Raw genomic sequence first — 22,929 nt, 5'->3', positions numbered from 1 at the left:
TCACCTTCTAATTCCTCTGCTCTTACACAAATCTTGTGTTTCAAAACCCATGGCCATGCTCTATGGAAGATTTGGGGAACTCAAATCAAATAAATAAATTTTCCAAGCTCTGGATATGACACATATGCTTTCAATTGGCATAATCTATTCCAAAGATATCTTAAAATCACCTAAAACTGGTACAGGTGCTTGTTGATGGAAGACCTTCCAGAGCTGGTTCAACCAGGAGGTATAAACCCAATGTAGCAAGAGAGCAGACAGATGGATGGCCTGTGTCACTCTTGGAAGACCATGCACACAGTGTCACCTACCGTGACCTGCTGGTGCCTAAATTTATTGCATTTAAAACTACTTTAATGACTTGGACATTTAAGCATTCCCTGTGGATAGCAAACAGTTAAAAACAAACAGAAAATATTTTCACATAGCAGAAGACAAAGCACAACAGATGTTAAAACTCCACCCTTGTAACAGACTCCCTTGTGACTGTCATAAAATCGTCCCCCAGAAGCAGAGCCAATTCTCTCTCTATCTGGTGACATGTTAGTAAAGTACGCAGCACTAATTAGTAATGTCCCATAGGAAATCTCTACCAGACCTTTAGAATTAACTCTGATACGGCCCATTTCTTTCTTTCAGAATGCCTCTAGTGTCTGGTGTTGTGGCAGATCTGTGCACATGCCATTGTCTTTACACAGAGATTGACTCCCCCCCCTTCTCTCTCTTTCTCTCTCAAAAAGATGAGCTTGCCTGCCCCTTTTTGTCTTGACAGATAGTGGGAAGTTGATGATGGTGTCAAGACATAGGATGATGTAATATTTGTCTACATAATAGGAAAGAAAGGTAGAATGGGCAAAATAAACTTTCTGATTATTGATGGTGCCTGAAAGCGTTCTTGTTTGCTTAGATTCCTGGCAAATAGTAAGTAGGATTTTTTGAGTGATGGGTTTCTCAAACTAGAGAATGCCATCTCCCCAGCTCTCAAATCTTTCCCTTTCCCTATGATTCTCAAGTGACAATGACTCACCAAAGTTCTCACCACCCCAGATGTCCATAGCTGCATCATATTTTCCAAGATGGTTGAACCATGCCTTGTCAATTACAAAAAGTCCTCCTGCAATAATAGGAGTCCTGTATGGTTGGGAAAGAAAGAAGGGAGAAATCCTCACTTGGTTTCTTTTGCAAAAAGGATTGTATTCATGCATGCACAGAGATAACACAGAAAAATAAAACCACACTGACAAACACTTATTTTTTTAAAATTATAAATGGTCGAGACACATAGATGTTTAATTTTAAGGCATGCACATTATTGTTTTCCATACTAATATGAATAATGGAGAGAAGTATGGATCTGTCCTTTTATATACTGCTAAATGCCATGTACATGGGCAGTGCTAATTAAATCCACAATTGCAGCAGTAAAAATACCAGAATTTATTCAGTTATAGTAAAGGTTAGAAAAAGAGCTAATGTGGTATATAGTTCTTTGAATGTTGGTCTAGGGCTTTGGAAGATCAGCATTCAAATTCCTGCTCAGTCATGTATACCCACTGGGTGATCATGGTCAATACACACTTATCTGGCCTAAGAGGAAGGAGTTCCTCTGAATATCATAGGGTTGCCATAAGTTAGACGCAACTTGAAGGCACATAACATCACAGAAATTGGAAGTGTTGACTATCAATATTGATAGGAACATGAAACAGTGACTCACTATGTGGGTTGAAAACAAGGAATTGGGTGAGAGAATGGGCTGTTCTCTAGCTTGTGAAGAATAGAGGTAGATTAAGCAGTAAGTTAACACACTCCTAGATAAGCAACAGAAAATTGTCTATGTTTGTGCACATGTGTATGAATGTGTGTGATATGAATGGATATATGATCCTGCGTGTGTTTTGAGACATTCTGGTGAGGTCCTTCTCTCTGTCCCACAAATTTCACAGGTACCTCTTGTGGGAATACAGCAGAGAGCATTCTCCATGGCTGTTCCCAAGGTCTGGAATTCCCTTCCTAGACTCACACCCTCCTTAATATCCTTTCAGGTGGAGACATTTTTGTTTTGGCAGGCCTTTGAAGGCTGACTGGTTGAGGGCACTTCTGATAGATAGCCATCCAGCCTCAGTTTAAAAATCTCCAAAGAAGTTGTTTCCACCACACTCTGGGGCAGTATATCCCACTGTCAAATAGCTCTTACTAAGTTATTCCTAACATTTAGGTGGAATCTCTGTTCCTGTAGTTGGAATCCATTGCCTTTTGTCCTAATCTTTGGAGAGTAGAAAACAAGATTTCTCCATCCTCAGTATGACATCTTTTCAAATATTTTAACATGGCTTTCACCACCCCTTAACCTTCTCTTCCCCAGGCTAAACATACCCAGCTTCCTAAGCTGCTACTTGTAGGATATGGCTTTTAGACGTTTCAACATTTTGGTCACCCCCCCTTTGGACACGATCCAGTTTATCAATATCCTTCTACTAAGATTCCTAAATCTCTTTTGCATGTACTATATCCCATGTCAATCCATTCGTAACCCATCCTACTTTTATGACGTAATTTTTTTTAGCTGCATCTGTTTTAAAATTTTTAAGCCACATTGGGGAAATTCAGGATATAAATAAACATAACTGCCACTACAACTACTACATGTCATTGCTGTTCTATATGAGAATATATGTGTGTGGATGTGGATGTTTATATGTATACCAGATTGACAGTATAGGAAAGAGATTAGATTTGGCTCTGCCTGTTTTTGACAAGAGAACCCACGATGTTTCCCACGACAGAATGCATTTCCACATCAGAAACATCTATGGGTTAATATCTGTATACAGGAACTGTCTCCGATTAAGTTTCTGGACAAGTAATGCTTCAAAGTACCCTTGCTATTTTTATGTCAATCATAACTCTCCCTCAGCATGCAATGAGTGGCTAATGCACTCATCAGCACAACTCCTACGAATTTGAAGTTTGCAGCTATGATTGCAGGCTTCCAAACCAAAAAATACATTTAGCACTTGGGGGTTATTTACATATTATTTAACTGGGGCCCTCTACCTAGTTTTACCCTGCTAAAAACAACAACTCATTTTTGAAAGAGGAGAGAATAATACTTATTCAGAAAGACAAAGAAAGAGCTTTTAAAGAAGCCCTTTATAAGCAGCTGAATTGTGATTTCACAACAGTGATCTCTGCACCACCCTTCCTTCCCCCAGGTTCCTTCTAGATCAGCTGAGAAAAAAAGGAAAGAAGTGGCACTGAATGTGATGAGATGCAAAGGAGACAGTTTTGGAACTACTGCCACACAATTTTACTTTAACTAGGAACTTGCTGTCTCTATCAGCATTTTGGCTCTTGCCCTGAAGAGGTTCTTCATTCAGTCCTTTGCTCAATGACAGCCACCCAGATGTTGCTGGATTGTAAATCCCAGAAGCCCTAGCTACCAATCCAATGATGACAAATACTGGGAGTTGCAATCCAACAAAATCCAGAGGTATACAGAATTTCCCCCTATCATTTACAATATGAAAGAAAGTGTGGTGAAATGGTTTGGGTGTCAGATTAGGACTCCAGGAGAAAGTTTGAGTCCCGATTTAGGCATGGAAACCCATTGGGTGACCTTGGGCAAGTCACATCCTCTCCGCCTAAGGGGATGGTGATGGCAAACCTTGGCGCGTTACAGACTACCCAAAACGGGCGGTCTCGCGCCGCTGCCGGTTGCTGTGTCCGGGAACTGCAACAGCCAAACTGCGCAGTTCCCGGGTGCAGCAAGAAAGAAGCACCAAAATGGTGCTTCTTCCTGTGACCCAGAAGAGGCGCCACAAGGCGTGAGGCGTGCACTCATGGCACCACTTCTGGTGTGCGATGTCCGGACGCTGTGCTTCCGCAACGTCAAAATGGCGGTGCCCATCTGTATGCGGTGCCGCCATTTTGACGTACTCGTTACGCGCAAGGGGTAAGGTGCGTCAGGAAGTGCCGCCCCTCGTGTGTAACAACAGCACCCCATGGGGCCCGTCCGGAATACGCCTTTGTCTGAATTAATCTTGCTAAGATCACTCTAGGATAGGGTTGCCATAAATTGGAGTCAACTTGAAAGAACATCATAATATGAGACAGTTCCAAAATGTGGAAATCCCATGAGGCAAATGAAAGAACCTTGCTCAGCAAAAAGAAATGGAATGCAGAAGGTAGAAATGTCCTTTGCATGCATTCCTAAAGTCCTGTCAGTGTGTTGCAGGTTGCAATACTGAGGAGTTCTATTCTGCAATTAGATAAAAATGCAAAAACAAATTTATCAGGCGTTATCAGGTTGAATCCTAAAAGATGGCTATGTATCATGTCATGCTATGTATTCACTCCTCTCCTTTTTTTTTTTCCAGTTAATGAAACAAACAGGAAACATAACCATTATTATAACATCTGTGAAACAATGGGTACATATGTGCATTTGGGATGTAATCAAGTGAAGTTTCAGAAAATATTTCCAATATGCTTTTGGTCCAACTGTTCCTGAGCACATTTCACCATATGTGTTTGGCTGTCTTCCATAGTTCAATCAAGAAAGCTCCTCTGGTTCCCCTCCCCAATGCTGTCACTTACTTGATTGGCTCTGTGGGGTCTGTACGTTTTGCCTTCTGCTTTGGAGAAAGTTGTTCCCACTTAAAGTGAAGGCTCCAGTCAAACCCTGAGCATAAAATGAACAGCAAACATAAAGAGATTAGGGATATTACAGCCATAGTTCAATCATTATGTGGTTTCAGTTGTGATCATTATATGATTCCTATTTAGAGCTTGGAAAATTTTGTTTTCTGGGTTGTACTAGGCCTAACTGGTTGGGAGATTCTTGGAACTGTAATCCAGAATACAGTGGTGCCTCGGGTTACGAAATTAATTCGTAACGCGGCCGCTTTCGTAACCCGAAAAGCCTTCGTAAGCCGAATTGCCATAGGCGCTAATGGGGAAAAGCCGCGATTCCGTGCGAAAAAGCCGAAAAAAGCACCAAAAGTTTTTTCGTAACCCGAAAAAACATTCGTAACCCGAAACAATAATTCCCTATGGGATTTTTTCGTATCCCGAAAATTTCGTAACCTGGGTATTTCGTATCCCGAGGTACCACTGTAATTTTTCCAAGCTCTGGTTGTTATAGTTATAGCTGTTATATTAAATAACCCAATCAACATGAATGTTAACTATTCAGGAATATAATAAATAATATAATAAAACTTTTATTTGTATTCTGCTTTTCCTCCTGATCAAAGCAGTTCACACTGTGCAAGCTATGTGACACATGTCACAGTACAAAGCAATACAATATATCAACAATTACATCAACAATTTCATACAATTCGATAAAAATCTAAAAACCATATACAAAGCAGTTAAAACTATCAGTTGTGGCTGGACATCCTGATTTTAATTAGGGTATACTATCTCTAAAGAGAAACGGGAGGGTATGCTATCTGAAAGAGATAAGTTTTCAATGCCTTCTTGAAGGCTTCCAATGTGGAGCAGAGTCGGATCTTTTCTGGAAGTGCATTCCAGTGGGCAGGGGTTGTCGCCATATAAGCTCTCTGATAAGTTGCTGCTAATTTTACCCTGGGGTATTCAAGTAAGTATTTCCCCGTTGTTCTGAGGGTGCGGGGCGGATTATGTAGGGAGAGGCGCTCCCTCAAGTAACTCGGGCCCAAGCCATGTAGGGCTTTATAGGTAACGACCAACACTTTGTATTGCGCCCGGAAGCTAATAGGCAGCCAGTGAAGAGATTTTAATATAGGTGTTATATGGTCCGATCTTGAAGTACCTGTGACCAATCTGCCTGCAGCGTTCTGAACTAGCTGAAGCTTCTGAACCTGGTACAAAGGTAGCCCCATGTAGAGCGCATTACAGAAATCCAAGTGAGAGGTTACCTGTGCGTGAGCAACAGTTTCAAGGTCCTTTCGGTCCAGACAGGGATTTAGTTGGCGTATTGGCCGAAGCTGGTACGAAGTACTCCTGGCCATAGCATCTACTTGAGATGATAACTGTAGAGATGAGTCCAGGAGTACTCCCAAGCTGCGAACTTTATCCTTTAGGGGAAGCATAACCCCGTCAAGGATAGGGTGGCAAAATACCCAACTCTCCCAGGCGTTCCAGAAGGATACCATGGTCGATGGTATCGAAGGCCGCTGAGATGTCCAAGAGCACTAACAGGGTCACATTTCCCCTGTCAATGCCCAGACGGAGATCATCGACTAAGGCGACCATGGCAGTCTCGACTCCGTGTCCCGCTCTGAAGCCAGTTTGAAATGGGTCCAGATAATCGGCTTCATCCAAGACTGCTTGGAGTTGAATGGCGACTGCCCTCTCAATCACCTTGCCCAAGAATGGTAATAGGGAGACCGGTATATAGTTACTCATTAACAGGGGGTCAAGGGAGGGTTTCTTCAAAAGAGGTGTTACTATTGCCTGTTTTAAGGGCAACATAAATATCTTCCTGAAGAGATGCATTTACTATAAGATGTAAAACAGTTTTTATAGCATCTCCTAGAATAGATTTCTAAGTGTACATTGAGTGAAGAGTATGAGTTATCTCAATATCCAGCTTGTGGTTTGTGCTTCTTCAGTAATCAATGTATTTAATAAATACAGAATTAGGACTAATGTATTAGCTCCCAAATAGCATTCATTATTAGCTCCCAAATAGCATTCACTGTTTGGGCCCATACAGACAGGCCAAAATAAAGCTGCTTCGGGTCACTTTCGAGGCATGCTGTTTAAATGACACACGCAACTTAAGAGGCCAGAAGCTGTGCCAAAGCTGTGCTCCAGTTCTTAGGACTGCAGTGTGGCTTTGCATGGCTTCTGGCCTCTTAGGATGCATGCATCATTTAAACAGCATACCAAAGTGACCCAAAGCAGCTTTATTTTGGCCTGTCTGTACAGACTCATTTCTGTTTACATATGTGCTTTATTTCTTGAGCTGAACCCAACAGGAGTGGACAATTTATGATTCTCCAGATATTGATGGGCTGCAGCTCCAACCATTTCTCCGTTGAATATGCTGCCTCAGCATAAAAGCCTTGTTATCTAAATGTGAAACTTATTAAAACTAATTCAAATTGTGACGATGGAGACATTAGGAAGAGCTTAATCAATTAGCAATAAAATTGAACTTCTTCAGAAATCCAATAATGTTTTTTTTTTATTTTTAAAAAATCTAAGATAAACCAAACTTTTGGACAATCGACATCTTAGATTGACATGTAATACAGATGACATGTCAGATACATATTCAGCTATTCAAGCTGAAAAGAAAGCAGGAAGCATTTCATTCAGCCCCAGCTTTAAATTTTACCCAAACCAGGAGGTTATAGCTGTCACATTCAGAGCAAGCAAGGATAGCAAACTGTAAGTTTTAATGTTTGGATGAAATAGGAAACTATGGTTAATAAAATGCCAAGAAAGGGTTTGTTTCCAGCTTCCTTCAGGAACAGATGGAGCTTTACAGACAGCTCCTATGGGGTGGCAGGATGCTGCCCCTTTCCTTGCCAAATCAGGGACACAGCAACTACACACCATGCCCCCAACCTGGCAGGTCTATGGCACAAAAAGAAGCTGCAAAAAGTGGCTTGATTTTGTGATGTGGAAAGGGTGCTATAGCTGCTGCTGCCACAGCTTTTCAGTACTGCTTTGGTGCAGTGCTTGTACACACTGTGCCAAGGGAGCACTGTGACCTCTCCCACCATGCAGTAGGGTGCACGGCATCCCACCAGCATGGGGGAGGAGTCAGGGTGTGCGGTCACCATGCCTCCACTCTGCTCTGATGCCAGCGTTTATCACTGGCCTGTTTAGGGTCAAAAAGATACCTATAAAGGGCCCCTGGTATCCACTGGGGTCTGATTCCAGGATGAACCCACCACCACCACCTCCATGGATACCAAAATCCATGGATGTTCAAGTCCCATTATATACAATGGCATAGTGAAATAGTGTTCCTTTTATAAAATGGCAAAATCAAGGTTTGCTTTTGTTGGGAACATTGCTCCTTTAAGATGTTGTAAAACAGTTTTTATGCCTGGAAATGATAAGTAAAACCAGGTGTCAACCCTTAGTTATCATGACTATATATAAGAGCTCTGAGACACTGGACATGTGTGGGTTGAAGTGGGTGAATAGGTGTGTTGATTGTTGTATAGAGACAGTGAATGTTGGTGGGAGTTGAAGGAGAGTTTTGTAAATACCTTGTACATATTGCAACAAGAGATAAAGCCTCTAAGGACTTTGGAAGAATCCAACTGTGTCTGTAAATCATTCAAGATTGGTCAGTGCAATATTGCTAAATACTGCAAACTGAGCTGGTGCTTCTGCACTCTGCTATTGATAGCTACTGTTGAGGACAGTTACCTCAGAAAGTGCTGAAAGTTGGCATCTCTGGTGGGTCTAGGTTTTTGTTTTTGTTGCTGTACAGCAGCAAGATGTAGAGAAGAGCCAACAGCTTTCAGGATTTTTAAAAAAAATTTCAAGCCATGGATGGTTGAATCCATGGGTGCAGAATCTGTGGGAGGGGGGGGGGGGGTTGTATATGCATGCTCTTGGGCTTATTCATACTTTTGTTCTCAAGACAATACATTGACAATAAAAACACAGCCACTGAATTACAACACTGTAAGCAGCTCTTATTAGAGCCATAGTCCTTTCTTATTTTCCTATGGAAACTTTGCCCTTATCTGTACCTAAACAGTCACCTGTCCACTGTGGATTTCAGACTCACCTCCTCTCAGATCTGAAGAAGCTGCCACATAAGCAAAAGTGTCCAAGTTGACGATGTCAATAACTGGACTCACCACATGAGTTGGATCCTGGTAACAATGATGAAAGTGATATAGGTTTCTGAAGAATCTTGTTTTAAGCACCATAAATGTTTGTGTGTAACTGGTTTGTGGGAAGCAACCCACATATCTTCCTTTCATGTGTACCACAGAGGTACCACATTTTGCAAGCAAAGATAATACAGTGCTCCCTCGGGTTACGAAATTAATTCGTTCCGCGGCTAATTTCGTAACCCGAAAAACCTTCGTAACCTGAATTGCCATAGGCGCTAATGGAAAAAAAGCCGCGGCTCTGCCGCGGCTCCATTGAAAATAGCGCCGAGGTTTTTTCGTAACCCGAAAAAACCTTCGTAAGCCGAAACAATAAATCCCTATGGGATTTTTTCGTATCCCGAAAAATTCGTAAGCTGGGTAATTCGTATCCCGGGGTACCACTGTATAAGATGTACCTGGGAGAACTGTGTACTTCTCTCAGACAGTGCCTCCAGTGAAGCAATTAAGAGCTGATACAATCGAAAATTAGCTGCAGAGGAGTCTTTTCAGCTTGCCCAATGCTAGTTTCATTTTTCTACATAGCGCTAACCACATTCTTTTTAGCTTATGCCAAACAACTGAAAACATTACACACACACACACACACACACACACACACACACACACACAGAGTCATTTGCTACTTATTTTTCAAAACATGCAGTTGCGTGCTCCTGTAGCCCAGTATTTATGGAATAACATGCCATTAAAAAAAAAACACTTAAAATTCCAATATGACTGTTAATGGCTAAAAAAAAGTCCCTCCAAAAGCAATGTTTCAGGCATACCTAGTAATAGTCACTTGTTACAATTTAGAAAAAGTGAAGCTGTTATCAGTTGTTACATTGCCAAGAATCCTTTTTACACAGTACATTCATGGTTTCACACCCCCCCCCCCCCCCCGCCATGTTGCACAGTGCTTTCAAAAGGAGATAGTTTCTGCCAGCTCTGAGCAAACCATTTCTCTTCTGCCACGCTTTCTTCATGGCTGTTACACTTTCCCCTCCTTGTATGGAATTAGATTGGCAATGTTCACCAACAGGATTCTGCCTATTTGTAAAAATAGCATCATTACACCTCCATTATTCCAACAAATTATTATCTGTGACACATCAAGCTCTGTTGGTTTCTACATGAATATTGCAGGATACTGAAAATTAAATCATATTCTGTGTTGTCTCTGACAATATCAATGAAGATTAATGCTCTCACCATTCTTGGCACAGGGAGGGTGAAAACATTTCTTTTTGCAGCAAGGTTATTCCTGTCCATCATTTAATATCTGAGGAATATTGTGCTGTTAGATCAAAACTTTGGCGGAATATTGTTTTAAGAAAACAGTGCTATTAAAGCCACTGCCAGCCTGACTGTACCTTTTCTTTTGCTGCTGCAGAAAGCCTGTGAATCATCCAAAATGGAACAAATGGGCAAAATGCCTGTGAACTGTTGAAAATATGAAGAACAAACTTTGCTATAGTAGAAGGAATTTCCATATACATTTAATATCTATAGAATTCCCAGTGGCTTTCATTTTCAGTGAGTCAAATGTTAGAAAACCTTGAAAAGGGCTTCTCATTTTGCCCTTGGGCTCATGTTAGCGAGTAACCCATGGTAGCCAAAATACCCTGAAGGAACAAGATCCCATGTGATCTTGGAAGCTCCGTAGGATCAAGACTGCTAAGTACTGGACGGATGACTGCCAAGGAGTACAAGGTGCTTTATGTTTGATTTCAGAGGATAGCAATGGCAAACTACTCCAGAGTATTTCTTGCCTAGAAAACTCCTATGAAATTCATGGGTTCACCATAAGTTGACAGGCAACTTGAAGACATGCACACAGAGAGACACATATGCTGCATAGAGCCTTATACAGTAAGCTCCTATAAAATATGGTGGCCACAATTGCTCTTTGGGCTCTTTCATGTTACTGCTGAATGCTGCTTTCTCTGGTTTGGGCAATGGAGTGGTAATGGGGTAGGAGTGCTGCTTCCATGTCAAGAGGGGCTTCTTGCCTCTGCCTCTTGTCACTGCCTTCACATTGGGTCACTAATAGAAGCAAATTGTTTTCCTTGCTCTTCTCCCCTGCCTCTCCCGCCCCAGGTTGCATTCCCATTCTATTTCTTCATTTATATTGCTTTCCCTATCTGTATTTGTATAGATGTAGACATTTTAAGACCATCAATACCATTTACACTCTCTCCAACTGTAACGCCTCAAACTTCTCTTTAGCTCTTCATAAGTATGTTCCCTCTATATATTTTTAAAAAGAGAGGAAAATATTTATGTGTTACATGCCCTTAAGTTTTAACCTTGATTTATCCATGATCATAGCAAATTCCATATTTGTGGCCCCAAAACCAGCCCTCAAATTATACTCAAGGTCAATTTATAGATGAGTACAGTAAGCTTAGGTGGGAATCATGTGATGCTTCAGATGTTGTTGGACTATAAATTCCATCAGCCCTAGCAGGCATATCCAATTGTGAAAAATGCTGGATGCTTCATTCCAACCTCATGAAGAATGCCTCATGAATCCCTCCCTTGACCTAGGGCAATATCATTCTAATAGAACCATTAATTCAGGAAGAAATGAGAATCACAAAAGGTAAAAAATGAATAAGAAATAATTAAGCCCAAAATAGACCAAAAAAAAAAATCAGTCCCAGTTTACAATCAAAATCATCAATCCTGCTAATCCAAAGAAATAAGGAAGCAATATCTTTTTTTAAAAAAATTCCAAATCCTGACTTGAGCTGATAGCACTGTGCCTTTGTACCTTCATTCCAAAGGTAGGTAAGAAGCCCTCCTGCCATACCAACTGGCACTATGGTCTCCTAGTCCTAGTCCAGTATGAAAACCACTATACACACTGGCTATCTATAAAGGGTTGCTATTCTGTGAAATCAAAGGTGGAACAGCTAACTTCCTTGATTTCTTTTTGCATTGTTACTTGAAGATGTCCATGCATTTTTTTTATCACTGAGCTTTAATTGTTTTGTGATTCATGTGGATTATAGTAATCTATTCCAGTGGTGGACAATTTCTAGCTTTCCAGATACTGGGGAACTCAAACTTCCCTGAGCTCTAGTTAAGGTGAAGGGTGAAATTGAAAAATGATGAGAGTGACAAGCCAATAACATCTGGAGTGCCACTAATTGCCTACCCTGATCTACTCTTTCAAAACATATTCCTCAGATAGCCAATTACAAAGAACGGGAAATAGTGAAGATGAAAGAGATCACTTACATATTGCCCTGACCTCTTGCCATGAAATGACTTTTGAATTTTATATCCATGACCACTTTGAATGAATAACGACGCTATTGCTTTTGCTATTTTAGATTGTAAAATATATGGCTGTTTCTGTGTAATATTTATTACTGCTCAGTGTGCCACTGTTCACTAATTTTGCCAGAAATTACTCCCAGAGTCCTGAGTCTACTCTTTTTGTTAGATCATCTTTGACCCTTTGTCTCTGGCTTTTAACTTCTCCAGTCATCCTTCTTCTAAGTTGCTCTTGGGCAAATTCCAAATCTTACAACCCTATTCTATATCACTGTAGACTTATCTGTACAACCTGTTCATGTGTTCACTGAATGTGAGAAATGGGATGTTAGCCACACCTGTGCTAGCAGCACAGCTTGCTAGATATGTCCCCGATTTTCATAGCTATTCACATGTTTCCCAGCCAAGCACATGAAAGGGCATCTGCACCAGTAAGAATGCAAAAGATTCCACAATCCATAGTGTCAGAAACCCTGTCTGTGCAGGGCTCTCAGTCATGTGGAAATTTCTAGGTCCAAACAGCTGCATGCTCATAGGAATTTATTCCATGAGTTCAGTTAAACAGGGATGAGAATAATGAGGGCTGTATCATGCTCGGGGCACCCAGTATGGCACTTGAAACCTTTACCCCAAAGCCCCAGCACTCCCCCCCTTTTTTTAAACCAAAAATGACCTACCTTTTGTCTCACATAAAAATATCTAAAATTCCATTATGGGGGAATTCTTCATCCAGAAACAGCAAGAAACTCCCCCCCCCCCAAAAAAAAAACCTGGATGTGATGTCACATCACTCCTGGTTGCCCTAAAAGATATATGTGAAGGCGCACTACAGCCCTCCCATGGAGCCAAACATTGGCTCCAGGCTCTTGGATTAAATGCAAATATGCTGGATATCTGGCCAGAGAGGTATTGCAGCAAAACTAAGAAACATATGCTTTGGACCATAACTCTCCAAATCCTCTACCCAGTATGGCCATTCTGGGAGCTGTAGACCAAAAGAGTAACATTTCCAAAGTCTGCATTGGAGGTATATATAACCTGCAATATCTAGGTCCTTCACTCAAGCATTAATGTGAAGAGGCTGTGAAGAGGGGTTGTGTTTTCTTGTTTTGAACTCAATTTCCTCTAGCCTTCAGCTCCTCTCACTATCTTCTCCTTAGATATCTATCTTGAATCCACTTCCCACTTCATTCTACTTCATTTTTGCCATCCTGTCTCTGAATGTTTTCTCTTTTGGGGCTATTCTCCCATACCTTTCCAGCAGACTGTGCATGACTTGAACTGAACATAATAATGATTTAAATGAGAAATTCCATTGACTTTTTTTTATTACAACACCCAGACATACATCTTTTCCATCAAAGGTTTTTCATTTTCTTTTTAAATTAAATATTATTTTAATATGAAAATTCCCACAATGTATGCATTTAAATAAATAATAAAATAAAACTTTTATTTAAACAGTAGTTGGCCAAGTAGTTTATTCTGGAAAAGCCCACCAGAAGAGATCCGCCAGAAGAGATCCATCTTGACACCTTTCTTGAAGCTGTCCAAGTTGGTAATTTGACGGATCCCATCTGGCAGGCGATTCCATAAATTGGGAGCAGTTGCAGAAAAGGTCCTCTGGGTTGCAATAAATTCTTCCCAGAGGACCTGAGTGTATGGGGCAGTTTATATGGAAGTAGGCAATCCCTTAGATAAGTTGGGCCCAAGCCATGTAGGGCTTTAAAGGTGATACTGTGACCAAAAACTAATGGGCAGCCACTGGAGTGACTTTAGTATTGGTGTTATATGGTCACTCCTGGATGTTCCAGTGATCAACCTGGCTGCCATATTCTGTACCAGTTGAAGTTTTTGGACTAGGCACAAGGGTAGCCCCATGTAGAGCACATTGCAAAAATCAAGTCTTGAAGTTACGAGTGCATGTACTACAATTTTGAGGTTCCCCGGTTCCAGGAAAGTGTGCAACTGGCGTACCAGCCGAAGCTGATAACAGGTGCTGTTGACTGTCGCATTCACCAGATTTCTCATGTGAAGCGACAGATCATGAAGCACCCCAGACTGTGAACACAGTCCCTTGAAGAGAGCCTGAACCCCTCTAGGACTGGAGGTTGCAACCCGATACCTGGTTTGGGGCCACTGACTGTGAGTACCTCCGTTTTATCTGGATTCAGCTTGAGCTTGTTTTCCCTCATCCAGTCCATTACTGACTCAAGAAACTGAGGGGAGAAATGCCATCTGTCATCATCGCCGATGCCAGAGACATTGAGAAATATATTTGGGTGTCACCAGCATACTGATAACACCCCGCCCCATGTCTATGGATGATTTCTCCCAGTGGCTTCATATAAATGTTAAATAGCATCAGGGACAGGATGGCGCCCTGAGGGACACCACAATTAAGCTCCATTTTTGAGGAGCAACTGTCCCCGAGCATCACCCTCTAGAACCTGCACAAGAGGAAGGACCGAAACCACTGCAGTGCAGTGTCTCCGATTCCTAACTCTTTCAGGCTTTCCAAGAGAATGTCATGATCTATAGTATCGAATGCCGCTGAGAGGTCTAGAAGCACCAGCAAGATCATGCTCCCTCTGTCAATGCCTAGACGAAGGTCATCAGTTAAAGCGACCATGGCAGTCTCCACCCCATATCCTGTCCTGAAGCCAGTTTGAAATGGATCTAGACAATCGGCTTCATCCAAGACCACTTGGAGCTGAAGAGCAACAGCCCTTTTGATCACCTTGCCCAAAAATGGCAGATGGGAAACAGGCCTGTAATTTTTCATGTCCAGGGGTCGAGAGAAGGTTTTTTCAGGAGCAATCTAACGACCGCTTCCTTTAGACAAGATGGTACATAACCTTCCCCAAAGGATGCATTGATGACACATCTAAGAAGTGCCATCAAGGCATCACCCCCCTGGACGGTGAGCCATGATGGGCAGGGATCAAGAGTGCATGTCATCTTCCTCACTTTTCCAAGGATCTTGTCCACGTCATCAGTACTCACAAGCTCAAAATGATCCAGTCTAATCTCATAAATGGATTCATTGGACACTTCATCTGTCGATTTTGCTCCAACAAGGTGTGCTCTTATCTGAGAGATTTTATCTGCAAAGTAGTTGTTAAATGTGTCACAGCAGGCTGTTGTTGGGTTAAGTAGAGGGTTCTGGGTAGATGGCATCACCATCAGTTCCCTCACCACCCTAAACAGCTCTGCTGGACGAGACATTGCAGATGCAATACGAGCAGACGAGGAGGATCTCCTCATTGCTGTTATTGCCTCTCTATAAGAATAAAGAAAATTCTTATGACGAGTTCTGTCAGATACGAGTCCAGTTCTCCGCCAATCGTGCTCTAGTCATTTATTCGATATATAGCCCACCTTTCTCCCAGTATGGCACCCAAAGCGGTTTACAATATACAGTACATGAAAAAATGGCTAAAACAATATATAGTACAAAAGTTTCAAACCATTACACAATCAATCCAATTCAAGCATTAAATAAAAAACAATAACGTACATCACTTATTAAAAGAACAGTACATCCATTGCACATTTATCTATGCAAATGAGTTAAGGGCCTAATGAATGTTTTCTCCTTCAGGGTTGATACCTGTAAGACTAAAGCCCTATTGAGTCATCCAAAAATTATCTATGGCGGGATACAAACCGCCATATAGTACGTATAGGATACGTACTAGGGTTAGGAAGGGGCGGTGCTTCCGCACCCCCCTAACCCTAGTACGTATCCTATACGTACAAGATAGCGGCGCCCCTTCTACATGGGCGCCGCCATCTTTACGTACTGGACGCATAGCGTCCAGACATGTCGCGGCGCCTATGACGTTGTGAGTCCGCGCCAGGCGCCTCGCGACGTCATAGAGGCGCCGCAAGAAGAAGCTCCAAAATGGAGCTTCTTTTTTGCTCCGCGCGGGAGTCGCGCGGTTTGGCTGCTGCGGCTCCCGCGCGGAGCAAATGGCAGCGGCGGGGGAGCGCCGCAAAGCGGCGGTTTGTACCCCGCCTTAATTTATCATAAAAATAGAGAGCAGGTCTAGACTATGAAAGCCAACCCATCAACGCTATACACATTACATTCCTCACAAACCCCAGTGCCTACACATTCAGTGAAAACCTCTGTAGAAAGAGGCTTCCACATGACATGGAACCCTCCACTATTTGGGTTCTAGCTTGTGTGGATACTTTTGCATGTAAAATTATATGCATAAAAACTTCCCCATTAGAGTTACTAATGCTGAATGTCTGGGCACCTTTTGGGCCTTTTTAATGCATGCATCACAGGGACAGGACTACACAACACAGTCCTGATTGCATTAAAGGAAGCCAGTTTCTGAACACTTCAATAGAGCTTTAATCCCTCCTCCCTCCAGCATTTCTCCTCAAAACAGGAAAATAATAAAAAGTTGTCAAATGGAAATATAACACCGCCCTCCACTGGCTCATTATTGTGGTATTAATGAAATCCTGTTTTCGGGTGATGAAGATTGATTCTTCCTATAAAATGCCCTGGGCATTATAATTACATTTTAGGAGAAAGTTATTTGATTGAAACAAATTGGTCATGGTAGGTACATTTGCTTTTCAAGTGAAAACTAGACAACACATGGACTCACCTACCCATGCATACCAATAGTTTATTCTTCCTGGAATTTTCCTCTGAGTGATGCAATGTTGCTATATGACTCCCTCACTTATCTACTAATTTTTCTTCTCAAATGCCTGTATTGAGATTGCCTTAAATAAAGGGGCACAAACTTCCATTTAATGGGAAAAATAGATATATGGACGTTATGGCAACTTACATGATCCTCAAGCTGGAAGAGACTCTGGGTCAAGTTTTATTTTCTGAGGGATCATTCCCTCAAAGATAAAGTTATCCCATTTAGGATCTGTTGCCTTTCTTTCCATGATACAACACTTAAAATCATCTTAACTCCTGGCAATATAGAGACCATGCAGTGCATTGCCTCTCACTGATATTCCTGTTCCCAGCAAACTTAGGGTCATTAGGGCATAACTGGAAAAGCCTAATTTCACTGTCTGCCCACCCATCCACTGTAACAGCTCAATGCAACTTGTAGACTGATTTTCACCCCTGCTTCTAATTGTTGTTGTCATGTGCCTTCAAGTTGTTTCCACCCATGATAACTCCAAGGTGAACCTATTACAAGGTTTTCTTGACAAGATTTGTTGAGAGGGGATTTGCCAGTGTCGTCTTCTAAGGCTGAGAGAATGTTATTGTTAAATCATGTTGTTTTTGTGTGCCTTCAATCAATTCTGACTTATGGTGACCCAAAGGCAACCCTATCATGGGGTTTTCTTGGCAAGATTTGTTCATAGAGGACTTGTTGAGGCTGAGAGAGTATAACTTGCCCAAGATCACCAAATAAGTTTTCATGGCTGAGCAGGAATTCTAACCCTGATCTCCAGAGTCCTAATCCAACACCCAAACCACTATACTATGCTGGCTCTGCTTCAACCTGCCTAACTTTGGCCCGTTCCGCATGGGCGTAAAGTGCGTCCTGGGGACGTACCAGGGTTAGGGAAACTGCGTGCCTTACGCATGCACCTAACCCTAGTACATCCCCAAGATGTACAAAATGACGGCGCCCTATACACATAGGCACCGCCATTACGACGTCACAAACGCACCACCTCCAAATGGGGCAGCGCAGACATGACGTCTTCGCACCGCACGAGGGTGCATAGAGCGCCCTTTCCGCGACACTAGAAGGAGCTCCGAAACAGAGCTCCTTCCGCGATTTGTGTCACTGGCGCAGCCTTTAGATGGCTGCGCCAGCAACGCAAGGGAGAAAGGGGCTGAGCGGCCCCTTTCTCCTCCTTCCCGCCACCACAGGTGTCCTTGGGGCTTGAAGCCCCAAGAACACCCCTTTCCAGGCCGCAGGGAAGCGGCCTTTTGCCGCTTCCCCGCGGCCTGGAAAGTGGCGGATCGGGGCCTCGGAGGCTGCCGCTCTGGCAGCTGAGGCCCCGATCCAGCGGGGAAAGAAGCGCCTACAGGCCGCCCCAAAGGGGCGGTCTGTAACACTCCAAAGTTACCAATGGATTCAAATTCCAAGAAAAGAAAATCCACATAAGCATTAGGAATAGCTTCTTTACAGTATGCGCTGTTTCATCGTAGAATGGACTGCCTTGGAAGATGGGACTCTTCTTTGGAGATCCTTAAATCTTTAAAATTGGATGGCCATCTCTCGGGAATGCTTTAATAAATAAAAAATAAAAAATATTTTTTTATTTCTATCCCGCTTTTTGCCAGGCAATCAAAGTGGTGTACAACAGGTTAAAATACATACATATATGCATAATGCCCCCCTTAAAACAAGATTAAACAATGTAAGATTAAAAACTACATATTAAATCCGGCTAAGCTAAATAAAAATCATCATGGGCAGAGTTCACTGGAGGGGAAGTCTTATTTGTGGCCGAGCATTTTATTCCGGGAAGGCTTGCTGGAAGAGATCCGTCTTTATGGCCTTTTTAAAGCTCTCTAGATTGGCAATTTGACGGATCTTGTCCGGCAGGCCATTCCATAAGTTGGGAGCGGCTGCAGAGAATGTCCTCTGGTAGGTCGTCGTCAACCTGGTCTTTAAGGGCTGTAATAAATTCCTCCCAGAGGACCTGAGGGTACGGGGCGGATTATATGGAAGCAGGCTATCCCTTAGATAGGTTGGGCCCAAGCCATGTAGGGCTTTAAAGGTGATAAGCAACACCTTGTACTGTGCCCGGAAACTGATAGACAGCCAGTGGAATGACTTCAATATTGGTGTTATATGGTCACTCCTTGCTGTTCCTGTGACCAATCTGGCTGCCATATTCTGTACCAACTGGAGTTTCTGGACTAGGCACAAAGGTAGCCCCATGTAGAGTGCATTACAAAAATCAAGTCTTGAGGTTACCAGTGCATGTACTACAGTTTTGAGGTCACCTTGTTCCAGGAAAGGGCGCAGCTGGCGTATCAGCCAAAGCTGATAACAGGCGCTTTTGACCGTCACATTCACCTGATTCCTTATCTGAAGTGACGGTTCAAGAAGCACCCCCAGACTGTGAACACAGTCCTTTGAGGGGAGCGTGAGCCCCTATGGGACTGGAGGTTGCAGCCCAATCCCTGGTTTGGGGGTCCCTACCGTAAATACCTCCGTTTTGTCTGGATTCAACTTGAGCTTGTTTTCCCTCATCCAATCCATTACTGCCTGAAGACACTGGTTGAGGGGAGAGATGCCACCTGTCATTGTCGCTGATGACCGGGACATGGAGAAATATATTTGGGTGTCATCAGCATATTGATAACACCTGGCCCCATATCCACAGATGATTTCTCCCAGCGGCTTCATATAGATGTTAAATAGCATCGGCGACAGTAACCATCTATTACTGCATGGCAGGGGGATGCTTCCATCTTATCCATGATTTTATTCTTGTAATATCTCTGATTGATAAAGAGACCTGCAGTCTCAAATGTTTACATATTATTTCCAATCCCAAAGACCATTAAAAAATGTGACATTTAGGTCTTGTGAAAAATCCATATTGCATTTTTTTTATTTTTGGAACTCCAAGGCTATTACTGTTTACTGATACCAGAAAGTTTGACGACAATAGCAAATAAGATTCCAAAGCAATCTAGCCCAAAGATGATATTATGGCAACTAATTTAAGATGCAGGAAACCCCAGGTCAAGCTGATTCCAATCCGTAAAAGTAGGTATAGTATTTTGCCCACATTCCATTAACTGAGAGTTAGTGAAGTGGAAGCAATTCAATCAGACACAAACATGAGAGGAGGCTTTCTTGGATCTCCTTAGCTCTGTGCACGAAAAACCTGTGCATGTGATACTTCATCTGGGAAGCCACGGCTGTGTATGTTTTACCTAGTTAGCAAAACTGGAATCCTGCCAGTCAGCTGCTCGTGACAAAGGCAGCTGTAATCTCCAGCAACATCTCTCTTTGAAGAAATCACTGACTGCTTTTTCTCATGAATGTTGCAAAGCAATCTCTTTTGCATATTGTTTTTCTTCAAGGATTTGCACCTATGTACAAAAAAATACTCAACCCAAGATAGTGAAGCCTCTGAGTTAGGAAACTGGCCACAAACCAAACTAACCAGAAGAATGTCATCACATTCCTGAAATTCCCCCGCAAGACCTGAAATTAATGTCATACACTGAGTTTCCAAGCATTTCTCATTTGAGATTCAGTTATACAAGCCAAGGGACTAAATGCAAATACAGCCAAGCTATACACACACGTTATCAAAGCATCATCACAGACAATGTCATCACCTCACACCTTCACCAGTTATGTAGGCATCTATCATTCCTAGCCTGCTTGGCAGATTCTTTTCTTTTAAAGTGTCTTTGGGTTTTGATGCCTCGTGCTAATTTACCATTCCATTACACTGTCCCTTGCTTATATGCACAAAGGCACAAAGATACTTTGTTTTTTGGACCTTTGCCATGCCTTAGAAATCTGGCTAAACAGCTGTTTTGCTGAATGAAAAATGGAAAGTGACATATTGGGGTGGGTAAGGGGGAGTCAGTTGATGATTCAGATGCATTTTCAGTTCTTGATCTCTTTGAAACATGTAACTTTATTAAGCCAAAATGGACTGTTCATGCGAGCAACAAATTACAAGAAGACCATTAATCTTTAGTGGGGGAGGCAGAAGAAAAATGGCAGTCAAATCAGTTGCCCTTCCAGCACCAGACTGACGGTGGCAGCATCAACATTCCATACAGTTCAGTGAGCACTGTTTGGTGCTGAAGGGAAAAAGAAGAATGAAGTTTTGTCTTGAAGTAAGATAGCAAGTAGTTACAGGGAAGAAATTTCAACGCGGAAGAAAAAAAACTTTGTGAAATTTCACATGCCAAGTGTGAATGCAAGAAAAGACTGATTTCTTATACATTTATAGAAATTCACAGCTTTAAGAGTGCATCCACACAGTGATTTGGACGGAGGGCAAATGTAAATCTCATACACAAAGCTCTTTTTCTTCAGTGCATGCTGCCTGAAACACCCATTTTCAGAGAAAGGCAGGATGATAAAGAACAATGATGAAGGTCCCCATGTATCCAATCCAATCCACATGTGGCACCCAGTGACAGAACTACAGAAATGAACACTTTTTTTTTCAATGACATTGAACCATTGATACTACATGCTTTCAATCCCGCCTTAATAATAATAATAATAATAATAATAATTTGTATACCGCCCTCTGGCAAACCAATCCAGGCGGTTAACAACAATAAAATATAAAATATGACAATTAAAAACACTTTATCCCTCCCCCCCTTAAGACAGTATTAAACAGTATAAGATATTAAAACACAACATCAATGCATAAAACAACAATTAAAAACTAAAAACCCTGATATCCCTCTGTTGATCCTCAACCATCACTAAGATGGGACCACGGGAGGAATGAGGGAATCAGGGAACCTGGGCCGGGATGGTTAATCTGGAAAGGCCTGCCTTCTCATACCAAAGCCTAGTTCTAATAGTGGCAACTGGATGGGAGGCAAAAAAAGGGAAAGAGCTGGAAGGACGCATCATGCTGGGGGAATCTCAAAGTTTGTATGTGTAGGAAAAGACTTTAAAAAAAAACCCAGCAGTAATAGACTGTAATTCTACAAGAACTATTTCATAGAATCATAGAATCATAGAGTTGGAGGAGACCGCACAGGCCATCCAGTCCAACCCCCTGCCATGCAGGAAATCCAATCAAAGCATCCCCTATAGATGGCCATCTAGCCTCTGCTTAAAGACCTCCAAAGAAGGAGACTCCACTACACTCCGAAGGAGTGTGTTCCACTGTCAAACAGCCCTTACTGTCAGGAAGTTCTTCCTAATGTTCAGGTGGAAGCATCCCTGACAGATGGCCATCCAGCCTCTGCTTAAAGACCTTCAAAGAAAAAGATTCTGCCACTCTCTGAGAGAATGTGTTTCACTGTCGACCAACTCTTACTGTCAGGAAATTCCTCCTAATGTTGAGGTGGAATCTCCTTTCCTGTAGCTTGCATCCATTGTTCCGGGTCCTGTTCTCTGGAGCAGCAGAAAACAAGCTTGCTCCCTCCTCAATATGACATCCTTTCAAATATTTAAACAGGGCTATCATATCACCTCTTAACCTTCTCTTCTCCACCCCAGCTCTCTGAGTCGTTCCTCATAGGGCAAGGTTTCCAGACCTTTCACCATTTTAGTTGCCCTCCTTTGGACACACTCCAGTTTCTCAATGTCCTTTTTGAATTGTGGTGCCCAGAACTGGACACAATATTCCAGGTGGGGCCTGACCAGGGCAGAATACAGTGGCACTATTACTTCTCTTGATCTAGACACTATACTTTTATTGATGCAGCCTAAAATTGCATTGGCTTTTTTAGCTGCCGCATCGCACTGTTGACTCATGTTCAACTTGTGGTCTACTTGGACTCCGAGATCGCTTTCACGTGTAGTTTCATTCAGCCAGGTGTCACCCATCCTATATCTGTGCATTTCATTTTTCTGCCTTAAGTGCAGTACCTTACATTTCTCTGTGTTGAATTTCATTTGTCATTACAATGTTGAAAAAGAAAAGGTGAAAATGGGATAGTGATAAGGGGAATTCCCTGCCTCATCTCACTCTAACTTATAGTACTGTGGGTCCTTGGTATCCCCTGGGTTTGGTTCTAGGATTCCCCTTTGTAAAAAAATAATCCATGGATTCTCAAGTCCTATTAAATATTATTATTATTATTATTATTATTATTATTATTATTATTATTATTATTATT

General features: G+C 42.2%; 1 protein-coding gene across 3 annotated transcripts in view; it reads right to left on the bottom strand.

The window, feature by feature from the left end:
- Positions 1 to 22,929, bottom strand: part of GALNT14 (polypeptide N-acetylgalactosaminyltransferase 14) — a 384,373-nt gene that overhangs the window by 32,877 nt on the left and 328,567 nt on the right. For all 3 annotated transcript variants that reach the window (XM_042438475.1, XM_042438484.1, XM_042438494.1), the window contains 3 exons: positions 8,750 to 8,837; positions 4,600 to 4,684; positions 1,028 to 1,131 (listed from right to left, as the gene is read on the bottom strand). In XM_042438475.1, coding sequence (XP_042294409.1) covers positions 1,028 to 1,131; positions 4,600 to 4,684; positions 8,750 to 8,837 — 277 coding nt within the window. The remainder of the gene's footprint in view (positions 1 to 1,027; positions 1,132 to 4,599; positions 4,685 to 8,749; positions 8,838 to 22,929) is intronic.

Source organism: Sceloporus undulatus, chromosome 1 (genome assembly GCF_019175285.1).
Source record: "Sceloporus undulatus isolate JIND9_A2432 ecotype Alabama chromosome 1, SceUnd_v1.1, whole genome shotgun sequence".
NCBI classification, from domain to species: domain Eukaryota; kingdom Metazoa; phylum Chordata; class Lepidosauria; order Squamata; family Phrynosomatidae; genus Sceloporus; species Sceloporus undulatus.
Note: the sequence above shows the minus strand (reverse complement) of the source record. Positions and strands in the feature narration are given on the sequence as shown.